Below are 16,678 nucleotides of genomic sequence, written 5' to 3' on the forward strand. Positions count from 1 at the left end.
ATATGCTTGATTCTTAGTGTAATTGGTAGTGTTGATATTAAAATAAATTACTCACCAGTATTCAATTATCTATAAATAAATTATATACGTGATATATGATTATCTGTTAATAAACATTTGCATTGTTTTACCGTGTAAAACATTGCCTCTATCCAAAATATAAAAATAGAAATCATCTTTGTCTTAAGAAGTCATATTGTGAAGGGAGGAGGGGACTGGACCTGCCTCAACTGAATCTCCCAGGCTGAGCTGAATCCCCAGGGGAGTCCTTGCCCTGGAGGAGATGGCAATGGGGGGGGGGTGGGTTGTGGGGGGGGGCGGGAGGAGGGAGGAGGGGAATCTGTGGCTGATATGTAAAATTAAATTAAATTATAAAATAAAAAAAAGAAGTCATATTGTGTTGGGAAGTCTGGACCCTCATTCACACATAAAGGGCTGGCTTAACCCCTGGTAACTGCAAAGTTATGTCATGGCTTCTGAAAAGGAGAAACTCTTCATGAGCTGGTATTTATGCCCTAGTAAATTAGAAATGTTATTTTGATTACATCTTGTTAGAGCTAACTGTGGACATTCTCATGTAGGCTAAACCAACAATTTATTTGTACTAATTTATGAAATATTTTGGATAGTCATGGTCATCTTCTTATAAAGCACCAAACACTCACCTCCGTGGTGCCTAGGCTTGATAGCAGGATTCTAAACTCTTGTAAGAAAATCCTGCCCATTGAGGCTTTCTGTCTGTGTGTAGGCCTTGCAGGGTCTTCGTTTGTAATTGAGTACTCACCCAGGATCCTTACCTCCTCTCCCACGATTTTCTTTAAAGATTAAAAAATAGTAAATTTCCATTTTGCTTCCTTACATTCCCCTTGCCAATAGCAACAATTTCTTCTAGACATCTTGGCATAAACCAGGTTATGTAAGATAAGGACTTACATTTGGGGAATGTTGCTGATGAGTACTGAAAGAAGGGTATAAAGTGTTTGGGTTGTGGAGCCTTTGCTTCAAATTGGAGAGCACAGAAATTTGGTTCATTGTAGGAAGAGCAGCGGTGGAGAGGAGGAACCACAGCTGGAGCACATCTCCATGTTTAATGAGAGATGTGTGCGGGAGGCTGCAGGAGAGACAGACGTTAGGAAAGGTACATTTCTGGGGAGGATTTTATCTGTCCTTTGGCGATCCTTTAACCGGTCCATAGTACTGACACCTCAAGTTCAAAACCACATACTGCCTTCTTCCAAACTAGAGTAGGGTGAAGTGAGAACAAGTGTTGAGAAATGGGAAGAGGGAGGACAGTGTATCAAATCCATGCTCCGAAGTGCTGTCCTCACCACAGGATGGGCTGATAGTTGTTTTTTGTCTTTTTTTTTACCATCAACAGGAGGAAGGAAACCTAACTAGTTGTGTGATTTACAGGATACATGTGTGTATGTGTGGTGTGTGATGGTGGTGGTGGTGGTGGTGGTGGTGTGTGTGAGAGAGAGAGAGTGAGTGAGTGAGTAAATTTGTGCACGGAGGGCAGAGGGGACGTTTGCTGTCTAGCTTTATTTCTTTCTACATTATCGCCTTGAGACAGGGCCTCTCCCTGAACCTGGGGCTTGCCAGGTTTTAGCTAGGCCGGCTGACCAGCAGTCACCATAATCCTGTTTCCATGGGCCCTGCTCCCCCTTAGTGGGTAGGCACATGTAGCTGCACCTTCCTGAGCAAGCCCTTTTCTCAGCACTATGGAGGTATATTTTTAAAAATCCCATCAAAGCTGGCACTCAGCTCAGGCTGACATTGATGCCTGAGAGATATTTCTCTTGTGAGATTTTTCTGAAGAGGGCATTTGCTTATTGGTTTCAGCATCATCGACTTCTCAAACTGTGTTTCTTCACCTGTATCTGAGGTTAGTCACAGGATCACAAAGTGCCAGAGATGTGTGCAGCAGCGGTGAACATGCTTAGAAGCTTTTGGCGAATGTTTGCTGCATCTGTACATGTATGCTGCACCATGTTTCCCAGGCAGGAGCTAATACTTCCATCCTGCATATGGTTATATAGACTGTTAACTGTCAAGTCATCCATAGACGTTTTAATTTGGCTGGTGAATTTTTGATTTCTGGCTTGAGAGATTGTTTGATTCTTCCAACTTCTGAATCATCCCAGCGAAGTAGTATCTGTGAAAGCCATCTTAACTTGAACGGCTGCAGAGTTACTAAGTGTAAAGGTTGACTGTCTGCCCTGAGAACATAGCAGCGATAATCAGAAGTTTACAGTTAGACCAGCCATTTCTCAGGAATTGGGAGATCCTGGGGGTGACTGCTTCACAGAGCTTCCCGTTCGTAATTAGGGTAGAAGAGGTTAAGATGGAAAGAAACAAGACTCGTAGTGATGATTCTGACATTCAAAGGTAGCCAGCAGAGTTGTGTTTTCCTCCCAGAAGTCCTGGCTGTAGTGTGGATTGTGAAGTATTCCCGAGACACTTGGAATGTGTTGGGAACTCCCACCATCTGTCAGACAGAGGCATGTAGGGTATTTATTTGAACACACGAGATGCTGAGGTTCCTGCCAGACTGAAGACATGATGCCCCATGACTATACACCTAAATGAACACGGTCAACTGCAGGCTCCAGTACTTTTACTTTATTGGTCTGACTAGAATAATAAATGTATGCTGGATTTTAATATAATGAACAATTGTATCCTCTTTCTGAATTAAAGCTTTCAGTTAAAATGAAGACAAAATTTAAAAGTTTTATTCTTTATTTCCTCATCATTTTTTGAAGCAATTTTTATGAAATTGATGGCAGAGAAGTTTTTTGAGCCTCTAAATTTCCTAGTAATAATTAGTTATTATAATTTATTATAATAAAAATTATTATTATAAAAAAACTGATCCCTGTTTTTTTTTAAGTGTTGTACTATTTTGTAGGTTCTTGGGTTGGAAAGCTTCGCTGACAAGTTCCTCCTTTTCTTTTTACATGTATAACAATAGCTACACCCTCCACCTTTGTAGCTTCCCTGAGAGCTTACTTCAATCGTCATGACATACTCTCTGAGACAGATAAAGATATTTTAATGAAAATAAACACTGATATCCATCTGTGATTTTCTCGCCAACAATAGATTCTTTCCAGCAGTAATGCCATTTCTGTTCAGCATGTCGACAGGAGTTTTGTGGGGGCGGCGAGAACACTTCTAGCTCAGCTCATGTTACGTTTGGGGTTTTGGTTACTTGACAGTATGGTTTATTGACTATTTGGTCTTCCCTGTGTAAAAGCATGCCCACCTCACCAGGTCCTCCTAGTTTGCCCCCTTCTGTGGGCAATGAAGTTGAAACAGAGAGAGAGAGAGAGAGAGAGAGAGAGAGAGAGAGAGAGAGAGAGAGAGAGAGAGAGAGAATAAATAATTAATGAAGACAAGCACTGTCTCCAAGCTCCCAATGATCCACCTTACTCAGATTCACATTTCTTTTCCTTTATGTAAGCACGAGACCAAAGGGAAAGATTTAGGTTCAATAAGAGATGGGAGGATGAGGAGGATGACAATGTTGATGCTGATGATGCCCAAGGACTTGATTCCTTGGGCATTTCTTAGGAGCATCTTCCTCATTGGGAATATTCTATTTTACCAGTTGTAAGGATCCCCACAACGTTCATAGCCATGTAAGTACTAGAGGATCATGGCTTCATAGATGCTGTTACCCAGAGTATACAGAATGCCTAAGAGTGAGTGTATGGGACGGTAGAGGGAACTGAACGAGGTTGTATATGGGCCTGAGATATTTCTGTGGACTGGTAAAAAGGTTCTAAAATTGGATGATGGTGGTGTTCGTGCAACTACACATAAAATCATTGAATTATAGTCTTAAGAGTGAATTTTACAGTTTGCAAATTACACCTTAATCAACTAATAAAAGTGCCTGATGTTTGTGATGTTGCTAAAGGAACCCTCATTTCCTCTTGGCCAGAGGGGTGCTATAGGACTCTGAAGTGCAGCATCAATTTACCTCTGAGCAGAGCAGGGAAGCAGGAGTTGGAGGGATGCAGGCAAGCTGGATGTGCCACAGGGACAGAGCTGCAGTCTCCAAATGGGAAGAATGGTACCATGTTTATGGTTATGACAAATCTTAACTAGGTTCTCAAACTAAGGTACACCCCTCTGCAGAGCTTGAAGGCTGTCTGTCTGAATCACTGTAACCTTTTCATTAGTTTGAAAACAATACCTCATAGTCAGAAATCTTACCTTTAAATCCTGTCAGTCCATATAGTTTGTCTTTTAAATGACTTGATCAAATGTACTACACAGACTTGAGTTCATATATCTAGTACATCTTATTGCATCATGTCGGCCTGGCTGACGTACCTTAATTACCATTTTTTTGTGGCTATTTTTTTAATAGTGTGCAAAAAACATTTACTGTGACATTTTAGAATTTTGAACCACTCTGTGTGTGTGTGTGTGTGTGTGTGTGTGTGTGTGTGTGTGTGCGCGTGCACGCACACGCACGTGTGAGAGTGTGTGTGAGGTGTTTCCGTAAGGCTCTGCTGACTTGTATTGTTGAGACTTGAGAGAAACCTGCAAGGGCTCCCTCACTAAGGGGAGCACAGGAAACAATTGACACCATTTCTTAATTCACATTGTTTCTGAGACATTTCCTGTTTCCTAGTATAATAGAGCTTTCCCATGAGAACAGTTTGCTTGCAAATGGTTAGACATGATTGATTTTTCATTGGCACACGTTCTGTGGGGAGATTGTTCACTGTGCTTTGTAGCAACAAGTTGCTGTTTTTGTGTGTTGGTGGGGGTGGGGGGCTCTGCTTTGGGTGAAGATGCTCCAACTCTTTTCCAGGTGTCAGGAGTTTTCTGTCACACACGGCCCCTGAGAGTTCTTTCTTCCATAGTTGGAGTCTTTTTTCTTGAAGCAGTGTATGATTCATTTAAGCTGTCAATTTAAGGAAAAATCTCATGAATTATGATGTTTTTAGGGGTGCCTGGTGAGTTCCATGGAAAGTGGTTCACAGCTATTGATACTCAGGGGGCTGAGCTACATGGCAGTATGTGATATTATCTCTGGAACTGTAAAGTACCATCAAAGAATAATTCTAGAAATGGGAAATGAAACACTTAGATGAGATAACCTAATCTAATTTGCAATAAAAGAGTGTTCAAGTTACTTCCGAAATGATGATTCCCACATTCAGAAGTTATACTGCATCTATAAAGTGAAAGTAAAAGTTTTTCAATTAAAAAAAAAAAAAGATGTGGAACTTGGAGTTCCTTTTCCATCTTACCAGGTTTTGTAAAATGATACTGCTTGTCAGTGTTGAAGTGCCTTCCCTCTGGAGGCCTGGAAACAGATCTGTTTTTCTCCTGCCCTTCTCTTCAAGGCAGTTTTTGCTGGGATGAGTCTTATTTTTATCATCCCAACAACCAGTTTTTAGAAACTTCTGGAAACGAAAAAAGAAAAATGAGAATGGCGCTGTAGCTGACATTCGTTTTAGCGTTTCCTAGTGTGAACATTTGAGTACTTCTAAAATCTTCTCTCCAAGTCTGTCTTATTTTTCTCAGTTTGTCCCAGTTCTCAGTCTCTTTTCTGCTGATTGGATGAAAAAAAAGTTACAGTGTAAGACCTTATCCCCAGCAGAATGACTTTTTGAACTTTTGATCTTTATTTTTGCAGCTCAGCGGCTTCTTGCCCCTCATTCTAGTCAATATAACCACAGGTCATGAAAAACCAGAGCAGAGCGGACCTCTAGGGATTGCTCAGCATAAGCCCCGGATGGTATAAAAGGATGAGGCCGAGGCTCCAAAAGTTAAGGGCTGGTAATTTAGCTCATTGGTAGGGTATTTGCCTAACATATGTGAAGCCCTGAGTTCTAGTAGAGAGTAAACTGGGTGTGATGGTGCACACCTGCAGTCTCAGAGCTTGGAAGCAGAAGTTCAAGGCCTTCCTTTGTTCCATATTGAGTTAAGCTCAGCCATGGCTACAGGGGGACCCCGTCTCAATACACAAACCCAAAAACCGAACAAACAAAAGAAGTGCGATGAAGGTGATGTAGATACTGCATAACAGACGCGTGAACAGAATCAAGAACTCTTGATTTCTAGTTTGGTATTCTTTGACTTTCCTAAACCTATGGCCTAAACCCTGTGAAGACAGAACCAAGTGCCAGCCAATGGGTGGAATTATACAGCAGCTGAGTGAAATTGGGAAAGGAATTCTATTTTTTCAAGAATTCAGTTATGTCTTACTCTGTCCTACTATGTCCTACTCATAGACTTACCTGGCCTGAGGTTCTTGCGTGGTTTATGTGTAGAGCTATTATGAGGCGAAATGACTGTTGACTTGTCTACTTTCCTTAGGCCACCACACCATCTACATTGGGGTCCATGTGCCCAAGAGCTACCGGAGAAGGAGACGTCACAAGAGAAAGGCAGGGCACAAGGAAAAGAAGGAAAAGGAAAGAATCTCCGAGAACTACTCAGACAAATCAGATGTGGAAAATGCCGATGAGTCCAGCAGCAGCATCCTCAAGCCTCTCAGTGAGTATTCTGGCTCAGCACCGCTCTCGGCCTTACTCATCCTTGGAAAGATGCTTTGCAGAATCTCGTGGCCAGTCTGTTTAATGGGTAACGCCTATAGATGAGCTTCTTGTGCTGATAAGTTAATCTAAGAGCTCTTGTGGAAGATTCTGAGTTGATGGGGGAAAGATACAAGCAAGTGTAGGCACAAACAGCAGTTCTACATCCTGATAAGTGAGGCAGGACAGAGTTTCACAGATGAAACTATATTTAACTATAGTAATCAAAGAGTCAGAGGCTCTTGGGTTGTTTGTGCTTAGAAATAGGTTCTACCGAGACAATACGTTAAGATGAGAGTGCCTGCATGTATGTGTTCGTCTTCCAAATGTCACAGTCACAGGTGACATTTAACTGGATTGGGGGCCAGGTCAGTGATTTAAAAAGGAGTATCAGAGAGGCATTGCATGGTGCAGAGAGGAATGTGGAGTGATACAGCTCTCAGAAGGTCAAACATCGTAGATTTCAGGCATTGTATAAAACGTGAAGACAGAATGGCAGGAGATCAAAGAACACCCTTGGACTCAAGTGACAAGTAGACCATGGGTTTAGGCGTATGTTTATACTGCTCTGTGCTTGTTGAGTATGGAGACTCTTTGATATATGGGGAGCCTTATGCCTGGAATGGGAATGAATCTGTACAGGGGAAACACATGCCGGTCATGGAAGATTCCTGAAGAAGACGACTGCCGTAGTGATAGCCTTTATGCTGGCAGAGCACTGTGAATTCTTCATGTCTTGCAGGAACCCAGACCCGGCAATAAAATGCATTATGGGTGGTACAGATAAAGATCAAGTTCAGTCACTGCAGATGATGACAGGCCAAATTAGAGCGAACAGCTCAGGGGTGTTGAAAAGTGAATTTACAGCATTAAATTAAAGAGGGTGTGAAGTGTAGTGATGTGAGTCTTTTATAGGCTCGGCACTGGGATGAAGCAGGTGGCTTAGGAAGCCAGGCAAGTCCCACTCTTCAGAGGAGCCACACAGATGGCCCACGGAGTTAATATCAAGTATCAGAGAATGTGGCAATGGATTTCTGATCTGAAAAGGGGGTAGAGTAAGTGTGAGATGTAGGAGGGAACAGAGGGCAGGTGACTGAAGCTGTGCTTTTTTCATTGCAATGCCAGGAGAACTTTTTCTGAAAGGATTCTTCATGATAGATCATCTAAAATAATAGTATTCGTTTTAAGCCAAGTCCTCGAAATGCATATAAAAAGGGTTAAGCAAGACTAGCAGCTTGAAGGAAAAAAAGACAATATCCCTCTCCAAATAGATTGCCGTGGTGGTTTCTCTCTGTTTACTGTCTATTTTGGCATGGCACCAGCTAGTATCAAAGAGGGCCTCTGCTGAGCATGTGGGAGATGCCCTCTCCTCTCCTTCTCTCTTCTCCGTTCCTTTTCTCTCCCCTCTCCACCGTTGCCCACCTCCTCTCTCCCTTTCTCTCTCTCCCCCCTACCCTCCCCTTCTCTTTTCTCCCTCTTTTGAAGTCATCTCTTATTCAGTTAATAACAAAGAGTGTCTATATTAAAAAGAGATGCACTCACCTAAACCAAAGTGCCAAGGAGTTTAGAGGTAATGATGATGTACCGGCTTTTTGGAAAAGCTATGCAAACAGTGCTAATAACACTCGGGTAATTCGAAACGGGCAGCTCAGAAAGAGGCTTAGGTAAATGAGTGTTACTCATGGAATGCTGTTGCTCTCTGTGGCATCTGGGGAGCAGTTTGAATATAGCATTCAAAATAAGCTATATAATTTGTTCTGAGGGTGAATCCTCAGAGGTCTCTTCCTGGGCACACTGTTTTGTGTCTTAAGCTAGGTTTTGGAAATGTTGTAAACATGCTATGGACCAATTATTTGAGTATAGTTTCCCTTGTAGCCCAAGTTGGCTTTGAGCATGCTTGGGAGATGCCCTCTCCCAAGAGATGACCTTGAACGTCTGATTCTTCTGTCTCTATGTCCTGAGGAGCTAGGATTACAGGCCTGCCCTGGTTTATGTGACGCTGTGGACTGAATTGAGGACCCTGTGTATGTCAGACAAGCACCAAATGAATTATAACCTAGTTGAAGGATTTTTTTTTAACCCCTTTTCCTCATGCTGGTCATGAGATTTTCGGCTTTAGTCATCCGGTTTGATGCAAAGGTCCTCTTAGAAATTGTCATCAGTTTCTCTGCTTCAGCACAGGTGAATCCAAATACAGAAAGGCTGGTACCAATGTACCAACATTTTTTTTTTTTAATAAGAGAATGCACCTATGGAATGCCTGCCCCTTGTTCTGTTGTTGTCTCTCATGAATGGCCGTGTCTTGAATCTAGGCCTTCTGAGTTCTTTGCATCTGGACAGTTGTCGTGTCCTGAAGATGAGATGCTAAGTGTGCTGCCTGGAAATCATGCAGTAATTGTATCTTTTGAGAAAAAAGCCTCAAGCAACTCACAGATAAATTGTAACTTGATGAGAGGCATCTCCCAGTCTTTCTCTGCTGTCGCCTCCATAGGCAGTTCTGCAGTGCCTTCTTCTGTCAGGTGTACATCTAAACTCTGCCTGGCTTTGTCCACTTTTCAGTTTGGCTGCTCTGGTTTGGCCCAGGGTGTTGTCATGTCTTGTTTTGCTTTTGAAGTTTCTGTCCATTCAAGGCGGCATTGGTCATGGTGAAATATGAGCTGGGATACGTCACTCCTGTGCTGATGGTTTCCCATTGACCTTGTAGCAGCATCTGTGCTGTGCATTCCGGCACACAGCATCCATCCAGCCATGCCTTATGCCATTGTCTCTTTCCCCACTTTATTTTGTGATGTTAATGGATCCTTGCTTCCAAGCTATTTCCTACTCCAGAGCCTTTGCATGTGCTATCCCAGCTTCCTGGAATGGCCATACCGTTCTTATCTCCATTGGCTTTTCCCTTTATCTTCCTTCCTTAAAATGCTGCCTTTTCAGAGAGACTTTTCTGGATCCTCTAATGCTGCTTCCTCAATGTTAGGGTTCGTCTGCCCCTATTTGTCTCCTTCATGATACGTGTTTCAACTAACAAGTTTCTTGAGTGTATAGTTTTGTTTTGAGTGGATGCTACGTTGTAAGTTCCATGTCTACAAGCAAGGGTGCAGTGTGTTTTGTTAATTTACTGTGACTCCCTAGAGCTGTGCTAGATCCAAAGAATATTTAATACCTGTTCACTGAAGAATATTTAAATGATTGGATTACTAAGAGGGAGAACACAGCATTGCTTTTTGTGTTCAAAATCTCTCCCACATTCTAAGTGAAAATCTAGCCGATTTTCTTGCATCCTGTCCTAACACATCATCTCTCTGTCTTGCTTCCCCCCACCTCCATGTACAATTTCACCCTGACTTTTAATTCTTCTACTTTGGAAAATGCCTCATTATTTCAGCTATTTCCAAAATGGTATTTTGTTCCTGGTAGATGACTCCCAAGTATGTAGTTTTGCCTATAGGTGAAGGGAAGAAATTGATCCATAGGGTACCTACATTCATCATGTATACTTATAGGTGCTCATCACTGCACACAGAAGTCAGGAAACTCTCCTTAGAAGCCACTGCCCAAAAGCCCAGAAGGGAATATTCAGAATCAGTTTGAAAGTGAATCAGCCAAAGACTCTTCAGTATTTAGGCACGTTGGGAAGGTGACATAGTCAACAGGTTCATTTAGCTTCGAATAGAGGTGCGTCTTCTCTCTTCCATCACCTCTGGCATCAAGATGGGGTTTCTGAAAAGTTGATATGTGTTTGATCCTGACAGATCTGGAGCTGTAAGGATAAAGCTAGCTAGCTTTAAATCCCCCCCCCCCCTTTCCCAGCTCAGCAGCCCCATGTCTTTACCTGGCTCCGGTTACCAGTGTGGTGTCAGAACTGGTGTCCCAGCTGGGGATGCGGGGAAAGAAACCTGTGTGTGATTGTGCCACAGTGAGCAACGGGGAGAGCAAGGCTGTGGAGCAAGTGAAGTGGAAGAACAGGCAGGAGGAGAGACAAGGGAATGAGGAGGTGGCGTGGAGTGGGTGGTGGAGAGAAAAGTTAGATTGTGCTCTTTCTTAAAAATAATCCTTTTACCTCCTCCACCATGCACTTTTCCCCCCCTAAGTTAGCAGCCGCCAGCCTCTGAGGCGTGCCCAAAACGCAAGGGAAAGATGGTCCTGAGGCTAGGATTGAGAAGCGCAGCTCAGCTCCCCATTACTCACGGCTTTGGCCTCTGTACTTCACAGCTTATCAGTGTCCTGGAAGGTTCCTAGGGGCCCCACCGGCCACCCTGTGACTGCAGCCTCTGTGAAGCCGTGTCAAATGTTAGGAACAAACCTAGCGTCGTGCTTGGTGTATTGACGCGCTGGGTGGTGTGTTTCTGGACCAGCTGGAGCCTGCATCAGCACAGAGGTACTGGCTGCCTCCTGTCTGCAGGTCTGCCCACGATGGCTGCACGGTGCTGGGTCAGTGGGTGTGGACGGACAGTCTTGTGTTCTTGTATTCTTTTCTGACTCTTTGGATGTCTACCAGAATGGATGGATTTATGCTAGTGGACATTGTTCTGTGAACCAGGGACAATGGATGCCAGTCTGTGATCCAGCTAGATTCGGGAAACTGAAACAGAGAAATAGGCAGTTGCTTTTGTTTGGGGCATCCGGGTAAATGAACAGAGTAGCTTTTTACCAGAGCCAAGAGTATTTGGTTTTTGCCACTTGACTTCCCCATTCCCAGCACACCCCTGTGTCCTTCTCCAGCCTGGCCCTGCACTTTCTTAGTACATTTCTTCCTCCTCCTCCTCCTCCTCCTCTTTCTCCTTTTTGTCTTCCTTTTCTTCTGTAATATTTTTAGGCACGATCCTTAATTTTGATATCACAAAGTAAAATTTCTTTAATTTTCTGTATGCCAATGGCAAATGAATGGGTCTACAGGAGAGAAGTGAGTCTGTCGTGTGTGAGGGGAAGGAGCCCCACTCTTGCCTGAGGAGGACAGACACAGAAGAACCAGGCCGCCTCTTTCATCCTCTTTTCCACTTTCTAGAAGTAGGAGGGATAGTTTATCTTTAGGTCTGAGAACAAAAGCTTTGTACTTTATCCTTTCAGAAGGAGACCTTAGGATAGTCTTCTAGAAGGGTTGCTATCGAGAGCACTTACGGTGCTCTGTTCCATTCAGATGACATGCGCCAGAAACCTGCCTCGTATGGCCAGAGTAAATTCAGTGTGTGTGTGTGTGTGCAGGCACACGCACGTTCGTGCTCACACTCTCCCACTTGTGGCATAATATGGTATGGATGTCAGAAGACAACTTCCAGGAGTCCGTTCTCTCTTCCTCCTGGGTGTGTGTTCCCAGGACTGAACTCAGGTCCCCAGGCTGGGCAGCTTTGTCAGCAGAGGCATCTGCGGCCCTATCAGTTATTGCTTGGAGCCTTTCGGCTGTCCTCCTGCAATCTCATTTCCCCTCATCTGCATGCAGACCACGACCAAAGCTTCAGGCTGGACTTGGTGGAGATCGGTTCTCTATGGTTAGCAATTACTATTCTTTAAGCCTTTTCAGCCTTTCCGTCCACCAGTCCGTATTCCTGCGCTTTCACCATCAACTTGGCGCCTGCCTCTCAATAGATCCTTTGAGCTCGCCAGTGGGTGTCAGGCTGGATGTTGACTGGCAGGTGGAAGGACCAGGGAGCTGAGGATTTCCAGGGGTGGAACAGGCAGCTACTGAGCTGTTCGGATGTGTGGAAAACTGCCAAGAGCTAGTGCCTGTTTACCACGCCCTCCTCAAATTTGGTCAATAGTTGGGCTGTTTTATACCCGGCAAGCAAATGGGCTCACTCTCTTTCATGAAAAGAATGGGTCTCTCTTGCTGTCTCTCAGTGAAATTAAAATGTTTGTAAAATTGAGGCAGTGCAGTGCTGAAGGAAGAAGGTTTTACATATGACTCTGAGTTGGTTTGTGCAAGAATATAATGTTTCCTGGGGTGCAAATGATTGTCTGCTCCCGTGATAGCAGTGGATGTAAGATGACCATGTCACAGTGCTCTGTCTTCTGGAATATTTCAGACAGCCTAGAATGTCTGAAATGTGGTCTCTCAGTCACCTTGATGTGCCCTCCAAATGGCGGTTCTTCATTTCCTGTTGCCATTGGCTATTCTGTTCCAATAGTTATTCCAACTCAGTATGCCACGAGATGAGATGTTATGAATAGTGTGTTTACGTGTTATGGGAGAGTTGATGCTGTTGCTATTTATAGTGACTCATGAGTTCAGGCAGCCTCAGAGGGTTCTAGTATACTCCAGATGCTGGGCTATGGAGGGCTAAAAGGAGTTCGTAACTTGGAGTGGCAAAAGGGGAAAACCAGAAGAGCGTGTGGAACTTAAGATTAGGAGATCTCTTTAGTGAGGTAAAAAGAGTCTAAATGACTGACCTAGGCATTACCACCTAAGCAGAAGGCAGGGTATGTCCTGTGGTTTGGGGTTAAAGTTTGAAAGGCAGGAAGCTCGAGTGTGTGCATGTGACTGGAACTCAGTTGAAGAGTGACAGACACTGACCAGGATCGCCTTGGAATGTTTTTCTGTTTAGGAAACTTGTCACACAGAAGGAAGTAACTTTTGAAGGACACGGGTGCTTAATATCAGGGATCTAAATTCAAGGCTTTGTGCGTGTGATCTGTAGAAGCAGAAGTAGCTGTGGTAAGAGACCAGGGCATACTCTATACATTCTCTGGAATTCTTCCGTGCTACAGTCTGGAGGCAGGCGGGCAGGCCAGGCTCTTTTAATAACATCCTCATGTACAGGAGTACTGGAGTCTTACTTCATACTTGTGTGGAGGTGTTGTGAACATGGAGCCCCCATGTTTCTGGCCACATCTAGAGTTAACATCTTAATTATCTTGGCTCCTTCCTGTTCTTTCTCCTCCCTTCCCTTTGGTGTGTCTGTTCCTTCTCCAGTTTCTCATGTGTTTCCTCCTTGCTCTGAATTTCCTGCCAGGCTCTTCTTAGTCAAATGTGTTTTCTGCCATTGGCACCCCCCCCCCCTTGAAATAGAAGCGTTCCTTTGAGAAGGTGCTGCCAGGTGCCGAAAGGACTCAGTCCATCGAATCTCTCCCCAAATGAATAGAAACTCATTGTCTCCATTCCTCAAGGCTGGCCCCTAACTTAGGGTTCCAGATATTTAAGAAGAAACTGACTGTGGGTCAGGGCTTTACTCCTTCCACTCTTTTAAGGAGTTTAATTAAAATGGTAGGCTTACCTTGTGTTAGCAAGGCCTCCATAGGTTAGTGTGCACCCACCTGTAAGGTTTTCTGTCTTTCTGAACACATGTGGTCATACCTAAATATATCATACAAGCTGTCACCTGGGCCCTGTCATGCCCTGGTCAGTGACTTGCCCTTTTCAAGTGGGTGTCATCTCCCCAGCTGTATTGTTAGAGCCCCCAAGGCACCAGCTGTATCATGGACATATTCTGAAATAGTGTCTCCTTTGGATGGATGGCTAAATAGCATGTCAAAAACTTAGCCACATATATAGTCTGTGCAAGAAAATGAATTTGTGGAGGTAAGGGTTACATGCAATTTAGTCAATATTAACAATCACCTTGGCAAATAAAAAGTTGTTACCAACTTAATCCTGGTTGAAATGTGATTAAAATAGAAATCACCAATGAGCCCTCTATAGGGATCGGTTCAGTGATGGTTAAATGAGAAAAGGCCAGGGGAAAATATAATTATGCTTACATTATAGCTCCACAGTTTTATTTTGCAATAACTAATTATCATATAATAAAGTATTTCCATGCTTTCAAAAAGTGGATAAAAGGACCACCATATATACATGTATTTTTTTTCTTATGAGGAAAATAATATGAAAATCTGCAGGCTAGTGTGGGTATCCAAAATATTATCAGATGTCACATTTCTCCAAGGAACCAGAGAGTTTGCTGGGTTGGTTGGTAAGCCTGGCTGTGTGGAAGATTGTTTAGTTAGTGTTCATGTTCCATGTTGAAGAGTGAGAATTGTACACAGAAGAGGTTACTTATATAGTAAGTGCTGTGCATTATGAACGTGTCTCCAAGGCTGTTTGTAGAGTTTCGTACATAGAGAACGTTAAGAATTGCCTTTACAGTCCCAATGAATACATCTATAAAGTGTTCCCTAAAGCTTAGGGAACGTTATAAAAGAGAGGGTGGAAAGATTGCAGGAGCCAGAGGATCAGGGAGTTTACTGAGACATCAGGTCCCCTAGTAATAGCAGAAGCTGCACCCATAGAATCTCACCAACATGACTGTCCAAATGTGAGCTGAACAAGGGTGACACCAGTGGACCTGCCGGCTGAATGGGGAGAAGCCCACGAGGCCTTAACCCTCCACAAAGAACTCTAAGCAGCAGAAGAGAGCTGGGAACAGGAGAGGAATGGACGCGTCACTGGGTGGTGGCAGGGGCCACTACCTCATTCTTGGAAACCAGAGCCCCATAGGCTAACCAGGCCTGTAAATTGTCTCTTCAAATAAGTTTCAAATAAGCTTACCTATAGATTTCTAGAAATAGTTTATTTTTACCACCAATAGTTATGAACTTATTATAGTGCGTCTGTTGCTAACTCCTTGTATTCTTACACTATATTACTTCTTTGTACTTTGGTTTAAAAGTCATCAGAAAGGCCTTTCCTCTATGAAGGAGCGGAGGCCAGCCTTAGAGCTATGCTTTTCTTAGTACTTTAAATATTCTTTGAGTTAGTACCAGCATACTGTATGATAAAGGACTCTAACTTAACTAAAATTTCCTTTAAATTTTCCCTTGTCTTCAGCCTGGAGACCTAGCTCCATAGTGGTACTTGCCTAGTATGCATGAGGTTCTGGGTTTGGTCCCTAGCACTGTTTAAAAAAAAAAAAAGACTATTGTAGTGTTCTAGCAGGTCATTGAGTTTAACCCTACAGTTCCATTTATACTCTGTATAGGAGATTTCTCCGAGGATCAAGGTGTTCACTGTTCACACTGTGCTGAGCTGTTATCCCTAGTGTCCACCCCACTTGGCAATCTGCCTGTTGACAGTGGAAACTCAGAGTGAGGCAATGGGACTTTTTTTGGAAGACAGCTGGTACTAGGGGAATTTTTGTAGGCAATGAACCATTCTTTAATTGAAACCACTGGATGTGGTTAGTAGTTTATTTTAAAAACACCATATGTTAGTTCATTCCTATAGACTGTGACAATCATAGTATAATCAAAAGCTGTTTGTGACATTTCTGTTTAGTGTTCATAAAAGAGTGGCTTGCTTCCTTGAAGTCCTGAACCCTGTGCCAAATGCCAGCACATTGACAGTTACGGCTTTTGCTTTCAGCCAGTTGTGCAGCTCTTTTGAGTGTGTGGTAGGTTTTTATTTATTTTTGTCACTTTCACTAATTTGACATTTTCTTAAGTGAAAAAATATTTTCTCAGCTTTTTGTTAGGTAAACAAAACTTTTACTCCTTTTGCCACGGTTCCCCTGAGAGGAAGAAGCAAGCTAACGCAAGCTAAGCTGTGCTTTGTGTCTCCTTTTTGGCCAGAGAGCCAAGCTAGCGCATGATCTCATTGATACATGATCTATTTGTATGAACTGTAAGCTTGTGGGTCTGTCATCATCCTTCATGGTGCTGGGGCAGTCACCCTGTTAGCCACTAAAATAGGGGGGAAAAAAGGAGAGGCAGCCAGATTCCCAAGTACAACACAATTCACTTCAGTTCAGTCTAACCCACTTAGATCAAATCCTAGAAATATTTACAGAGCACTTCTGTCCGTGTGTAGCCCAGGGCATGGGGCTGCAGAGATGACAGTGTCTTAGAACTGATGGTTTCTGGGGAACAAGGGCACAGTCAGATATCTAAAACAACGTGGTACTTGCTAGAGTGGGGGAGATGAGGACAGAGAAGAAGGTAGCAAGATGGCGGGGGGATTTATAGATAGTCTCATAATCCCTCTAGATGAGCCTTGAGGAGCAGGAATGTGTCCTGAGTTAGAACAGAGGAGGAGAGGAGCTGGCTGTTTTTACTGCGTCTTCATCCAGGAATGGACCCCCAGAGCAGGAGATGAAACAGAGGCTTCTACCATAGTGTCCCTCTCTTCCCATACCATAGTGTCCCTCTCTTCCCATACCATAGTGTCCCTCTCTTCCCAGGATGAAATA

The 16,678-nt window shown here is 43.5% G+C and overlaps 1 protein-coding gene across 1 annotated transcript in view; it reads left to right on the plus strand.

Annotated features, from left to right (window-relative positions):
- Positions 1-16,678, plus strand: part of Slc4a4 (solute carrier family 4 member 4) — a 291,869-nt gene that overhangs the window by 13,131 nt on the left and 262,060 nt on the right. The window contains exon 2 of the mRNA XM_059274644.1: positions 6,346-6,525. Within this exon, the coding sequence (XP_059130627.1) occupies positions 6,346-6,525 (180 nt within the window). The remainder of the gene's footprint in view (positions 1-6,345; positions 6,526-16,678) is intronic.

This window comes from Peromyscus eremicus, chromosome 10 (assembly GCF_949786415.1).
Source record: "Peromyscus eremicus chromosome 10, PerEre_H2_v1, whole genome shotgun sequence".
Lineage (NCBI taxonomy): Eukaryota > Metazoa > Chordata > Mammalia > Rodentia > Cricetidae > Peromyscus > Peromyscus eremicus.